The sequence below is a fragment of the Chelonoidis abingdonii genome, chromosome 1 (genome assembly GCF_003597395.2).
Source record: "Chelonoidis abingdonii isolate Lonesome George chromosome 1, CheloAbing_2.0, whole genome shotgun sequence".
Lineage (NCBI taxonomy): Eukaryota > Metazoa > Chordata > Testudines > Testudinidae > Chelonoidis > Chelonoidis abingdonii.
Genome location: NC_133769.1, coordinates 227171397 through 227186623, shown reverse-complemented (window position 1 = coordinate 227186623; position 15227 = coordinate 227171397). Strand labels below are relative to the sequence as shown.

The window sequence follows — 15227 nt, the reverse complement described above, 5'->3', positions numbered from 1 at the left end:
TAGCAAGGCAAAAAATTATTTTGATGTCTGTCTCTAGTTATATACAGTATACTCCTGATTATCTGAATACCAAGGGGGACATGGATTTTATTCAGATAATCAGGAGTTCAGATAATAGAGCAAATAGGAGCCATTTGGCCTTTTAGTCCTCCTTCTCACAGTTTCGGCCAGGAGGATGTCTGCTCTGCCCCACCTAGACTATAGTCTCTCCATCCAATCTCTAGACCTTGTGCCTGCAGGGATTGGATATCGCTGGCCCTGCAGCAGCACCCTCTGCTGCTCCTTTGTCATGGCCTGCACATTCACTCCTGCGCAGAAGCCACATTCACTCCTGTGTTGCTGCAGAAGCCACGGCCGAGGCCTTCTCCTCCTTCTCTTCCTTACAGTCCTGGTTGGGGGTCTCTGCTGTATTATACAAACCTCTGCATTATTCAAATCCCTTCCTTGTCCCCCAGCATGAGACACATGGATATTTATGTTGTTTATCTTCACTTAGCCTTGAGGAACATGATGGTTGCAAATATCAATGATACTGTATTTATTCTTTATAGCAAACAATGCTTTTTGTAATTCTCACAAAACAATTAAAGCTGCACACCCTAAATGCTTTGTGAGTGCTGAGTATCATCTTAGCCTCCTGCACTTCAGAAGGAACATTGGTTACCAAGACACAGTATACCAGCCAACCAAGGTTTGAGTCTTTCAATGCACTCACCAATTTTTCAGATTCTTTTCAAGAATATTTGCACTATATCTTTTCATACTAGTAACAGGAAACTCTTGCACCATAATAACATACATATGTGAGGTCTCCTGTACCAGTGAATGCTAATCTTCTTATTGCTTTAACAACCCTAAGAATTTCATCTTTATGCTGTAATATTTTATCCTTCTTCTGTTCTTCAGAAGGTTTTTATAACTTCCGTGACATTTCATATCATCCTCATATGTTTCCAACTTCAGTCACTCTACTCATTGCTTATGCACACAATAAAAAATGTTCTGATCTTCATTATGAAACCCACCATATCTAAAGAAGCTATGCTGGGGGATTCCATGTTACATGGAATCAGGGTGGGTGCAAGGATGTTTCATGCCCAAGGCAAAACTTCCATCTTGTGCTCCTCCCCCCAGCCCTATGGCAGCTCTCTGCCCCCCCTGCCCTGAGGCATGCCCCCCACTGCCCCATGGCAGCTCCCTTCGCCCCAGCTCACCTCTGCTCTGCCTCCTCCCCAAGCATGATGTCGCCACTCCACTTCTTCCGCCTCCCAGGCTTGCGGCACCAATCAGCTGTTCGGCATCGCAAACCTGGGAGGGAGAGAAGCAGAGCAGGGTGGCATGCTTAGGGGAGGAGGCGGAGCAGAGGTAAGCTGCAGCGGGGAGCGGTTCTCCTGCATGCCGTAGCTCCCCTTACTTGCTACATGCGGCCCTCCCTGTGCCCCCCCTGCCCCAGGTCCCTCCGCCTAAATGACGACAATGACCAGGGCAGCGAAAATGTGGTCGCCGCCGAACGACCGGAAATGCCGCCCCCCAAATGCTAGCACCCTAGGCGACCGCCTCGGTCACCTAACGGATTGCACCGGCCCTGCATGCAATGTCATTTATTACATTGTTAAATATGCTTCAGAAGCTAATGCAGTCATTCTTTTAGCATCTGAATTTACAAGCCACTCACGAGAAAATGGTGCTTGAACATTCTGCCATATTGGGGCATACTGCAAAGATTAGTTATTTATTCCATATTGTATGCATGTCTGGCTTAGACAGTATTCCAGATGATGGGACAGATAATCAACTACTGTAAATTATTAACTGTTAGTTCTTCTATAACTATTTTATAAATTATTCTGTAACTCTGTTAGTTAATGCACATTTTATGAGATTATTGTCAGATTGCAATTTTCAGGATATAGCATTTTCTGACAACAAAATTACCTATTAAAATGAAGTTTATACCACTTGATTACAAAAACCAGTAATTTGCAAAAGGTAACCAAGTCATTAGTGCAAATTAATATAATTAACATTAACTTTATTGAGTGCCACAAGGATTTTATTGGATTTAGGATAAAATAAGATCTTGCTAAAAGGAAGATACTAGATACTTATTAACTTTAGTAGATACTAGATACTTATTAACTTTAGTATCTAGTATTCTGAGCTCATAAAGCCTTTCCAGAAATATTTCACTGGGTTATGTTTTTTTGTTTGTTTTGTTTTTTTTCTTAGTGCACATTGGCTGTAGTTAGTAGTAGTAAACTGTGAACTGAAGTAAAAACCATGACTCATGCCTCACTGCTGTGCTTTTAATATATTTTAGGTTGGTCTTTGTGAAGAACTTAATGTAAAGCTTCGATAGTTTTTTGCAAAGGATGCTTCTCTCTTCTGATTTAAGACGTGAACAGTTCTGTGGGGCAGGGTTAGTTGGTTTGTTTTTGTTTGCTTTTGCTTTTGCTTTAAGACTCTGGTTATTTTTAAAAATGTCTGGCAGCTATTAACTATTATAATTTTATTTTATTCTGATTCGCTTGTCTTCTCTCCTCCCTGTGGTAACATTAATTAGATGTTCGTGTGAGATGTTCTGTAGTCACAGCAACAGTAACTTCGCAGCTAGCTACTGTTATTCCTAATGTAAAGTGATTTATGTTTCTTGTACATGATTTCAGCTGTCAAAGGACAATGCTGTGGTCCTTTTGAAGGAGAGCTTCAGCACATCGTGATCTGATGTATGGTTAACATCTGCTGAAATGCCTTGGAAACTGTTATTTGGAAACAATTGCAAAAGATGCTATACCTCACTTATCAAGAAAATATTCTATTTCCTTATATACAGTGTGAAAAGGAGGCATAGCAGGCTCTGAAACAGGAATATTAGCAGAATACGTTCTTCAAGTAAGAACAGAGTTAACACTGGTGGTCCCTCTCATTTTGTTGTATATTTAAGCATTAAAATTGCTGTTCATTAGCTTGGCAAGCAAGGGTTCTATAACCCTGGCAATGGAATTTTTTTAGAAATAATTCCAGATTTACCTATAGGAGGTTGTCATGTTGGTTTAAAGCCTCAGTGATGGAGGAGTTGATTCAGTGTGAGCAGTGGGATAACGAACACGCTGAGGGCCCCATGGGGGAATGAGGGGAGGTTGAAGCAGTGCGTTGCTACAGGCAGTTAAATGCATGTTTGACAATGACAGCATTGCTGGAAGAAAATAATAGAGGTGCATTTTTTTTTAATTCATGCAGTTTATGGATGTGTTTTTTCAGGTCTAAATAGAAGTTAGAACTTTAAATGTGAATTGTGTTTTGTTACAACTACCTTTCACTCCCTCTGCTTCCCCAACACACACAAAACAGGTTCTGGTGTGCTTCCTTCTCTTTATACTATGCACTGTAGGTAAGCTTTGCAACACACAATGGCATAATTAAACCCCCTTGACTGTTCAGAAGTGAACCTGTTCTTTTGTCTACTGGGTTTGATCTTTTTCCCCTGCTAGGATGCCAAATCAGGCCTTAAAGTGTTGCTTAAATCTCTGTAAAACAGTGTGTGTTCTTGAGAAATCAGAACAGCAGGAGTTTTGCTAGGGTGACATATCTATGAGCACCAGATTTAATAGGGCTTTGATTATTGTAAAAGTCTTTATTTTATAGATGTTTGACATCTTCAGTCAAGGTTTTCCTTTTGAAACAGAAACTTTGGTTTGGAAACAATTGTTCAACAGCAAAATTATAGCTCTTTGAAGACACCATGAATAGAAATATCAAAGAAATCAGCTGCCTTATATATAAAATATCATTGTCATGTATCTCTTGCAGATGGTTTATAACCTTTTAAAAGTAGCAAAGCCCCAAAAATTAACATGTTAAATTAGTATCACTGGTTTTTTTTAAATATTATTTCAGATGGCTAAACAGAATTAACATGCTTGCTGCTGGCCATGCAGAAAGAGAGAGGATCAAACAAGAGCAAGGTACTGTGGTATTATTTTGTCTACTTCATTTAGCTTCCCTTAGGGTTGCCAGGCCTCCAGGATTGTCCTGGAGTCTCCAGGAATTACAGATTAATCTTTAATTAAAGATTATGTCTTGTGATGAAACTTCCAGGAATACGTCCAACCAAATTTGGCAACCCTAGCTCCCCTACTCAGCTGAACTAGTCTTTATATTTTTCTGTGTGTCCCATCATCTAAGAAAAATTCATAAATGGGTTTCACAGCTATTGGGGTGTTGTTTGTTTGTTGTTCTTCACTCACAAGCAAAACCCTTTCAACTAGGTTGAAGCTCCTTTCTTCTCAAGCCTGTTGACTTAGGGTATGTCTACACCACCAGGACTATGGTGGCACAGTTATGGCATTGCACCTATGCCACAGTAGAGCCATAGTGTGTAGATGCTACCTACTTCGACAGAATGGCTTTTTCCACCAATGTAATTAATCTCTTCTCCAAGAGGTGGTAGGTATGTAGAAAAAAGAATCCTTCTGGAGACCTAGCCCCACAGCAACCACCACAGGAGTTAGGTCAGCCTATATATGATGTTTGGTGCAAAAATATTCATAGCCCTGAGTGCCGTAGTTGGGTTGATCTATTTTTTAAAAGTAGACAAGGGCTTAATTTGCTTACCCTTAAAGACTTTAAGTTTAGGGCTAATGTAATGTTTTATGACTTCTGCCATTTCCACTAGACAGAGTTGGGCATAGAAATCTACCAACTTATCTTAAACAGCACATTACATTAAAGGCAGATTTACACTACCAGTATTTTCCCCATATGCCATTGCAGTGTGCTGGCCTGTTAGCTTTGATGCTCAGCTTCTGCTGAGCAGCCAGTGTGATCTCTGGCACAAGAGTGGACAGCTCAGTAGTGTAAGAGGTAGCACGTTCTAGTAGACTAAACATAATTCTGAGGAAAAGGAACTTCCATGTTCTAATCCTATCTCATGCTGATTGCCTTGTGGCATTCGCCAAGCCATTTAACTTTTCCACCTTTGTTTCCCCATATGTTAAAAGAGACATTAAAATATTTACTTTCCTCGCAAGATTAATTAGTTGGTATTTTAAAATGCTCTTTAAGCGCTAACACTAACCTGAAAGCACACACAGCTTCCAGTAGTTGGAGATCAAGCTCTGTTGGACTGAGAAAGGAAGGGCCTCCAGAAAAAGGAAAGACGAGTGGCCTCCTTTGTCATAAACAGATAGCTACGGGTTAATGTCTCTTTCACCTGTAAAGGGTTAACAAACAGTGACCTGCAACACCTGACCAAAAAAAAACGTCCTTTAAAAAAAAAAAAAAAAAAAAAAAAAAAAAAATTTTTAAAAAAAAAAAAAAAAAAAAAAAAAAAAAGAAATCTCTGTAAATACAAGATGTAATATTACAGGGTCTTTCAGCTTATAGACATCAGTGAGAAAAGCCTCCCCCCAGCAACAATACAATTTAAAAATACTTCCAGCAAACTACACATCTGCAAATAAAGAAAAAACTATTTAAAAGACTATAACTGCCTTTCTACTTAATACTCACTATTCTGAATATATAAGAGACTGTAGCAGGGAGATTGGCAAGAAACCTGGTTGCACGTCTAGTCCCTTCCAGGACTCAGAGAGAACAAAGCAAAGCCCAAAAACACAAACAAAGGCTTCCCTCCACCGAGATTTGAAAGTATCTTGGTTCCTGATTGGTCCTCTGGTCAGGTGTTGCAGGTCACTGTTTGTTAACCCTTTACAGGTGAAAGAGACATTAACCCTTAGCTATCTGTTTATGACATCCTTATCATAGAATGATAGACCTCGGTGTGTTGTAGACATTTTAAGCAAATTGAGGCCTCAGACGATTTAAATTTAAAATGGCTTCCAAGGTAATTAAGGTCAGCAGTGAGACTTTCTTCCCCCACACTTATTCAAGAAAGACATCCCTGGCAATTCTCATGAATGTTCCTTGTTATCTTTCTAGCATCATTCTCTCACATTGGTTTATTATATGGAGTAGACAATGCCCTCTGTATTTGTTTGTGTATTTAAGCAGGGCAAGAGGTATGTAGCTAGAGGGAGCTTCAGTTGCACATCCATCATTCACCATAGGGGTTTTAGTTCAGTTGAGTGCCTTCGTGGAGCCTCCCTTGACTGTCAGCACAAGGGCTGTTTTGTTTCTGAATAGTGTCCTTACTAGAAGCATCAGGTTAACAAAATAAAAACCATCTATGGTTTTAAGCATTTTTGCACTATATGAAACTCTAAAGCCGAAATTTCTGTGATTCAGTGGCTCTGCCGTTATTCAGCTACATGCTCGATTTTTCAAAAAGTCTTTTATTTCTATTCTATTCAGCCTTCTGGAACAAGGGGTTTTAATACCATTGAAACAATTCAACAGTAATTGTCAAACCTGTTTCAGTTAAGGATTGAATGGTTCTGAACGTGCTGTGCGTAAATATATCTCACATTCTTCAGAGATGCTCAAATCATTGAAGAATGGGTGAAGTTCTGGTAAAAATGTGTCTTTCTTCAAGTGAAACCTTCACAGAATACTTTATATCAATAATATCAAAATTGTTCCACATTAAATTAGTGAATATTAATGACATGATAAGGACATCTCTGGAGACACAGATTACGTTTTTTCCAATATTGTAAAATAGGGGAGAGGAATATTTATTTTTCATACCAGTAGAGAACAGGCAGTCCTCAACTTTATGATGTTCGACTTAAGATGAACATTTCTGAATTGATACCCTGATTCAACCTATGACTATTAATCCAGAAGGTTTCCAAAGCGTGCTCTGTGCACTAATTATGCCCACCATTGAAATTCTGTCACCTGTGGAGTACAACTTGGCAATGGTTTAATATCATACAGATTTTAGGTAGCCAGAATATAATCAGTTATCCCAGTTAGGGATTAGGGCAGCACATTGATACTAACAAGCGTTCTCTTGCTAAAAAAATCATGATACCTTTAAAAATGACAAGAGGTCATTTTATCTAAAAGACACCACTTACAGCAGCAGATTTCTTTCTAGACAGCAAAATTGAAGGTTGTCAGCCAAATTTAGTTTTGACTAGTGAAGTGCACAAAAGCATTGGTCAAATTATATTTTTTGCTTTATACAAATCAAACAGCAACAAGATGGGTTGGTTTTTTTTTTTTAAAGAAAATTTTCTCCCGTGCTAAGTTTTAGCCTCAGACTAAATATTTGAATTATAAGCCAGAAAAAACATGTGTTGCGATGGAATTGCTTACAGGAATTTCACCATAGGCAGATCCCTCAGGCTTTGCTGTAATACACATGCATATACTTGGATGCAGACACTTTTTTTTTTTAGTAATTTGAGAAAGACTAAGACTCAGAGACCTTGTAACTTTTTATTTTATTGTATTTTTTGTTCTTTCTCAGGACTTAGGCCTCTGATTACATGAAGGAAATTACTTGGGGGGTTCTGTGTAGACATAACTACTTCAAGTTTGTGTTTTAATGATTAATGGAACCTGTATTCATATTCAGTTGCTTTATGAGGACGCCTCTCAGCTACATGCCTGTCACAAATCAAGACAGACAAAATCATTCCTGGAAAACTGGCTTGTTATAAAAGCAACCAAAAATTATTAGCACTTAAAGGTACACCAAAACCAAAGGGAAATACAGTTTACAGTAAGATCTTATTTTCCTTTAAAAAGTAAATAGCTTCTGTTGTATCTTTTATGCCTTTAAATATGGTATTAGGGTACAGTATATTTTTAATTGGATAGTACATTGATCAACCCAATAAAATCTGTTAAGTAAAGGCTATGTGATGTATGAACTTCAAAATTAAATTAACAAAAGGTTGAAAATATGTAATAGTTTATATGTTACAGCAAGAACCACTCTTTATCAATATATCAAAGGGGAATAGAACCATGTAATGTACTTCTTTGGATCTATATTTGGTGAAGGTGGTAGAATTGCCAGCAAAAAACTATAGACTAAGCTATTCTACCATGCTGTACTGCCTAAATACCAGGTGCTGATGCAGAGAAAAACTGAGTGGTGATATATAACCAGTGGTCAAAGTTGCACTTCACATGAAAGTGGCCAAGTTGTTTAACTAAATTGATGTGGCAGTCAGTGGGTGTGCAAAATAATTGTCACTTTCACACATCTTGTATTAGTATGTGGAGGCCAAACTCAAGGAGTGATGCCCATGTATGATGTGACTGAGTTTTGCTCCAGGAATGTTTGGGATGGTGCGTATGTAAGCTACAATCTCTGCTTTACCTTGAGCTCTTAGTTCGGGACTATAATGCAGTAAAATCTCATTAGGTGGACAGGTTAGTGATAGAAAGCTAAGGGAGATGTCATTTGATTTGTAAAAATCTACAGAATCATAATTTCAATGGTGTCATCCTGTGTGGCATGGCAGGAGGGACTTGCTGTCCCCTGGCTCCCAGCTCCAGGTCATGCAGTTGGTGGAAATTTTGATAATATAATGTCACCAGAAATTAGTCAAATTGGGTATCATTTGAAAGCCCTTTTTCTCCCAAACACAATGGTGCCAAACATGACAAATCTAGAACATTGATATATGTAGATATATATTAATGCAAAGGTTTAAAACTCAACTCTTTTTGAATTATTCTTTAACACAGGTATGCATTGCTCACATAAAAAAAGACATTCATCTTCAGTAATCCTAAGGAAGCATGCCTTGTCATGGAGGACTGAAAAGATTTCTTTATCAAAGACATCATCAGTGTCATCTCTGTCTATTGCACCCCTGCTAGTCATGTCACATTGATAGTCATCCACTTGATAAGTATATGGAGGGGATGTTATGATGGGATAGTTTAATTTGGGCAATTGATCTTGGATTATTGGCAGATAAGTCTGCTCAATGGTCTGTGAGGGGATGTTGGATGGGATGGGAACTGAGTTACTGCAGAGAATTCTTTCTTGGGTGCTAGCTGGTGAGTCTTGCCCACATGCTCAGGGTTTAGCTGATCGCCATATTTGGGGTCGGGAAGGAATTTTCCTCCAGGGCGGATTGGCAGAGGCCCTGGAGGTTTTTCGCCTTCCTCTGCAGCGTGGGGCATGGGTCGCTTGCTGGTGGATTCTCTGCAGCTTGAGGTCTTCAAATCACAATTTTGAGGATTTCAATAACTCAGTCATGGGTTAGGGGTTGTTATAAATGTGTATGGGTAGGGTTTTGTGGCCTGCCTTGTGCAGGAGGTCAGACTAGATGATCATATTGGTCCCTTCTGACCTATGAGTCTATGAGATATTGTATTATCAAAATTTCCATCAACCAGAGGACCCAGAGTGAGGGTTAGCAAGTCCCCTCTGCCATACCACAGAGGATGGTACCATAGAAATTATAATTCTTTAGATTTTTACAAACTGAATGACACCTCCCTTACCTTTCTATCATTGCTTGGTCACAGAATTATACATTGCAAACGCTGTCTTTTATCATTTCTTTTTCTCTGTTGTCCACTTACCAAATACCAAACTGGTGCAAATTAGACCCTGTTTTATGGCCCATTTAAGCCCAATATGCAATTTACATCACCACTAAACTTGGCCCAAGGACTTCCATGTCCATTCCACTTGCTGAATTTGGCTCATTATCTTATCAGTCACATTTTTGCTGTGATAACAAGGCGGTAGGCACCTTACCAACGTGCTGAAGACAGAGACAGATTCCTGTCTTACCTCTCATACAACTGATTCCCACTAAAAATCAAGTCAAAGAGTCTGCAGAGCTGTGAAAAATTCGTGAAAAGACTATACCTGACTATACAGGTGCTAGGATTTTTTGTTTGTTTCATATTCTTCATGTTGTTAGCTAAGTTTGTTAGCGTTAATGCTGCTTCATAACTCAAGGATAATAGCGAGTTAAGATTTTTTTCATTTTTTTCTACTTGAAATATAGTTTCAACAGACTCCAAACAATTTTTGTCCTATTTTATTTAGTAAATGTTGATGTAGTAATGTTGTATAGAGCCGAACATTTTATAGAGTACTATGAATATTTTGTACAAATGCCACGTTTATTATTTATATACTGTACAGTTTTTATTCCCAGTGTTTCAATAGATTAGTATGTAACCTGTTGAAGATGGAGTGGTAGGTTAGATCTATAAAGAATGTTTTGAGGTAGGTCTGTCTTTAGATTATAACAACTTTAAATTATTGTGGTTGTCATTTATGAAATCAGCAGCTGACAATGCTTATTTCACAGTGGTATCTGAGGTTTGTTTTGGCATTTGTTTTCTTGAAAGCTAGTGTGTGTGTGTGTGTGTATATATATATATGCATCAAGCTTGTTTAATTTTTGGATCTGACATGTATACAATTTTTTAGATTACTGGAGTGAGAGTGATAAGGAAGAAGCAGACACTCCATCAACACCCAAACAAGACAGTCCACCACCCCCATATGATACATACCCACGACCTCCTTCAGTAAGTCATCTACATTTGGAAATGTGTTTGGCATAAAGCATCAGTTTTGCCTACTTGAATTATTTCTTGTGAGATTAAAAAAAATCTGTAAGTATAAAACTCTGAAAAGAACAAATTTCATTATCTCAGTCCTTGATAAAATGTTTGCATTTATTTCAGGGAGGTAAAAAAAGACCATAAAAAGTATTTTTAGTCACGACTGGTTTCTGATCAAAATTAAGATCATGATGATTGTGTATCTTTTTAAATGTATAGTTTTCCTGAATTTCCAAACCTCCATATGATTAGTGGTCAGGAAATAGCCCTAGCTGGAAAATAGACAAAATATTGATTAGCCTCAGGGAACATAGGGGTTATAGGTGTCATTTGTAAGGCTGGATTTTGTCCAGGGGCAGGAAAGGAAGCTGTAATTTAATAATCATGTCTTGCATAGCTACAGAGAAAAGATTCTGTGTTCTCTACAAGGAGAATGAAAATCAGGAAGAGAAGACTGCTATGCCATAGACTTAAAAATAAATAAACAAAGAACAAACACACAAAAATAAAACCTGATGCTCCTGAGTTAACATGGAATGCAACAAGGATGACATTTATGCAGCTATGGTTCAGTGAAATACCCTGTTTAAAAAAAAATAGTGGGATGATGATGCTTTTCTCCTTTTCTCATTAGAAAAACTCCAAAGATGTTATAGTACTTTAAAACATTCATTAAACAACACAGCTTACTAACACTAGAACAGGCTCAGGGAAGCAAATTTTATATGTGACAATTAGAAATAAGAGGAAACCAGCACTGCTATCTCCACCAATGTGTACAAAACCCAGGTTTTGTGAGGACACATAACCTTGCTCACCAGACAAAGTTAGTTCAGTTACAGAATTCCTCCCCTCCCCTCTTATGACACCATTTCTAGGACCACTCCACTGTCCAAAACAGAACCTACTCACTCAAGTAGAAGCCTAGTTACCCTAGGTAACATTAAGAGATTCTTCCTAAACACATGATTGTGCTGTCAAGTGTAAACATCAAGCAACACCCTTTTAAGTAGCAAAATGAACTCTTAATTTCCAGAAAAGCTTCAGTAGTTATCTAACGTTCAAGTTCTGTCTCCAGTGACTACAGTTGTTTTTTTGTGAAAACTTGTGTATATCTATAAATTAAAACAAAAAAATTAATCTTACTCAGTTTCTTCTCCCAGCGATTGTTAACATAAAGACTGATTATGAAGCTCGAACTCATACCACCTTCAGAATTTTTAAGTTCCGTTGATGTACTAAGAAACAGTTGACTAGTGGATCTTAAAAAATGAATAAACAAAAGTAGGAGCACAAGACAAATTTTCAAATTCCTGGTTTCAGAGGTGTATAAGTTATTTGAGTGCAAAATGTTGGATTGGAGCATATGGAGAAAGTATTTTTTTCCTGGCTATATAATTTAAAGGACATTTTTATATAAACTTTCCAAAGCATTCACCTTTGCACTGAGTCCAACCCCTGAAAACTTCATCCCAAAGAAATTTGTTTAAGGAGTTACATGCATCTAAATAAGGTTGCAGTGGAATTTGGATGTCATCTGAAGATAGTACTCACGATCTAATATAGGGCCAGATTCTGCCACCCTTGTACATGCTCGATAGTGTTTTACTCTGAATAATGTGAGTAATCCCGTGGAGTCTATGGGGCTGTTCTGCAGAGTAAGGAGCATTCAACTCCAATTAGTAAGAATCTTATCCACAGTAATTGTGTGTGTGTCTGTGTGTGTGTGTGTACGGTATATTTACGTATATATATATATATTTATTTATATGCAGAGACAAAATATGACCATAGGAGACAAAACTAGTTAATCTGGTAATATATACCCTCATCCTTACAGTGAATACCATCATGATAATATGACACCTGCGTATTTATTATTAGTAGGTGTGAATGTATTTTAATCTAAAAACTACGTTAATATTCATTTTGTAGATGAGCTGTGCAAGCCCTTTTGTGGAACCAAAACACAGCCGACTTTCATCTACAGAAACTTCCCAGTCACAGTCTTCGCATGAAGAGTTCCGTCAAGAAGCAGTAGGGAGCACCACTGAATCACCTGTACGCAAAACAGCCAGTCAGCGACGTTCCTGGCAGGATTTAATAGAGACACCACTGACAAGCTCAGGACTGCACTACCTTCAGACTCTGCCTCTTGAGGATTCAGTGTTCTCTGACTCAGTTGTAATCTCTCCAGAACACAGGCGGCAGTCAACTCTTCCAACTCAAAAATGCCACCTACAGGATCACTATGGTCCATTTCCCTTGGTAGAGGGTGAGAGAAAGCAAGTGCTAAATGGGAATGGGGGCAAGCCCCGCAGTTTTACTTTGCCTCGGGATAGTGGGTTCAACCACTGCTGTCAGAACCTTTCAGTTAGTGCCTCTGATCACCAGGAAGATGCACAACAGAAAAAGTTAGATGAGGAAGAGGAAGAAGGGAAAGCAGCAGCAGAAAACCAAGAAGATAAAAGTAAGTATTGAATATTCTCTATGGCTATTCAAGATTCCTATTTAAATAACTTACAAATTGAAAATCTTTTCCTCTTCAGTTAAAACAAAAAAAATAGTCTCTTTAATTTTCTTTTAAAATTTAACAATTTAGCCTTGTTGCAGATGCAATTAAAATGACCTTTCTGATTTGTTTTTTGTACAGTTCCTTAATAACTAACAGAATGATGGGTCATGTACCTTAGATTTCAGAACACCCATGGTTACAGCACAGAATTACTATTTCCTTCTAGTAATTTTTAGTTAATGGATTTTGTTTCTCTTTCCTTTCCATTTCTACTCACACTCCATCTCCACTAACACACTCATGCCTTTGAGACATATTTAGTGGGCTTTCCAGTTCAGAATCTGCTCCTGTTGAAACCAGTAACAAAAATCCCACTAAATTCAATAGTGCAGGACAAGGCCTTAAGTGCTTACTGTGTAGGTTGTAGAATCCTGACAAGACAGCTGAGCAGGTTGTGACTAGTTCAGAAAATAAGTAGAATATGTTTTCACCAGTTCTTCACCGTTTTCTAACATGTAATTTGAAAGATAAAAATACAAGAAACAATTTATGAAACAAGAACTTCATAGAAGATATCTACATGAACAATTGGGATAAAAATCAGCCTGAAACAGCATATTCATTTCTTTCATGGCACATTATCTCATCTTGAGATCAGTTTTTTTGTCCGAGTAACCCAAATTAACCTCTAGAACAAGAATTTCAGAGGAACCTTCTCCCCACATGTACATACACTGGTATCAGACTAATCTACCCCTTACGTGTTTCATGAACTATCCATTGCCATTATTTATAGAGCTTCTAACATATGTTGGCTATCAAAGTTCGTTTACCAACCATCTTGAAGGCTTGTATCAGTTAGTTATGGGGTTATGCTACGATTAAGTTATCTGTAGCAGTGAAGAAGGCAGATAACCTACCAGCCTCTTGAATGAACTGTGGTTGCTACTAACCTGAATCCCTCAAAATGTGTAGAGGGCCTGTCGGCAGAGTTGGCATGAATAAGGAGTGTGGAAATGATAGAGGCAGAGAGATGAGAAAGAGTATAGAAGTTTCACTTAACTACAAAACAGACCAAAAAAAGGTATCCATTAAATTGTCACCCTAACAGTACTGCTGAGTATTGGAATTAGTGTTGAATTTTTTTTGTTCTCCATGGCAGATGTGAATAGTTTTTCTCTATATTTGTTTTTAATTGATAGATACTGCATATTCTGTGATATGCATCTGGCTTTTAATTAATCCTGGTGCCATCTTTTTAAGGTAAATTGTCATTTCAACTCATCTGTAGCACCTTTCAAACATTTACATTTAATAGGGTAACGTTTGGGCTACTAAAGAGTCAGAACTTAAGATGTCTGATGCAGTTTGCTACGATTAAACTCCATCACCCACAGACAAAACATGTTATCCTAACTACTTTTCCCCTGGGGATTTGGCCTTCAAATGAGCTTTTAATGGTAGCAATAACAAATGATAAAATCCTCCCAATTTATGAAAGGAAAAGAATAGCAGCACTGATACCGTTAGGGGTGGCTTAGAGACTTTGTTATGGACCTGTGTTCTTAGGTGATTTAAAGTTAAGTTGCAAAGTTTTTTGTTGTTGCATTTTAAACCACACAGCAATAATAAAGGGACACACCTTTGATTAACAGGCCAGAATCTGGACTACCTTCCTCCACCCCACCACATCCCCTGCATTTCCGGCCCCTTCTCCAAAATTGACATGTATGTTTCCATTTTGAAAGGGTCTCCTTGACAAGCTCAAGTTGGGGGGTTTTGTTTTGGTTTGGTTTTGTTGTGTTGTGTTATAATTTTAGGAAAGCAAATAATTACCAAAAAGGCAATCATTTCAGAGATGTTAATGACTAGCTAGAAGGGCAAAATGCTCGTGGTGAATTATTAACCCTGAGAGTATAAAAATGTGAAGAAAATATCAAGTAGCATGTTGAAAAGTTTGAACTGCTTGTTCTTCTTCGAGTGATTGCTCATATCCATTCCAGTTAGGTGTGTGCGCGCCGCGTGCACGTTCGTCGGAAGATTTTTACCCTAGCAACACTCGGTGGGTCGGCAAGGCGCCCCCTGGAGTGGCATCGCTATGGTGCCGGATATATACCCCTGCCGACCCAGCCGCCCTTCAGTTTCTTCTTACCGCCCGTGTCGGTCGTTGGAACAGTGGAGCGCAGCTTAGCTGACCTCCGCTTCCCTAGCTACTCGTAGTTCTTGTGTAATACAGTTATAATCCTTATAC

At 38.3% G+C, this 15227-nt stretch overlaps 1 protein-coding gene across 4 annotated transcripts in view; it reads left to right on the top strand.

Moving 5' to 3' along the window:
- The window catches only part of CNKSR2 (connector enhancer of kinase suppressor of Ras 2), a 401265-nt gene that overhangs the window by 315863 nt on the left and 70175 nt on the right, over positions 1-15227 (top strand). For all 4 annotated transcript variants that reach the window (XM_075059991.1, XM_075059987.1, XM_075059986.1 and 1 more), the window contains 3 exons: positions 3898-3965; positions 10325-10425; positions 12397-12931. In XM_075059991.1, the coding sequence (XP_074916092.1) occupies positions 3898-3965; positions 10325-10425; positions 12397-12931 (704 nt within the window). The remainder of the gene's footprint in view (positions 1-3897; positions 3966-10324; positions 10426-12396; positions 12932-15227) is intronic.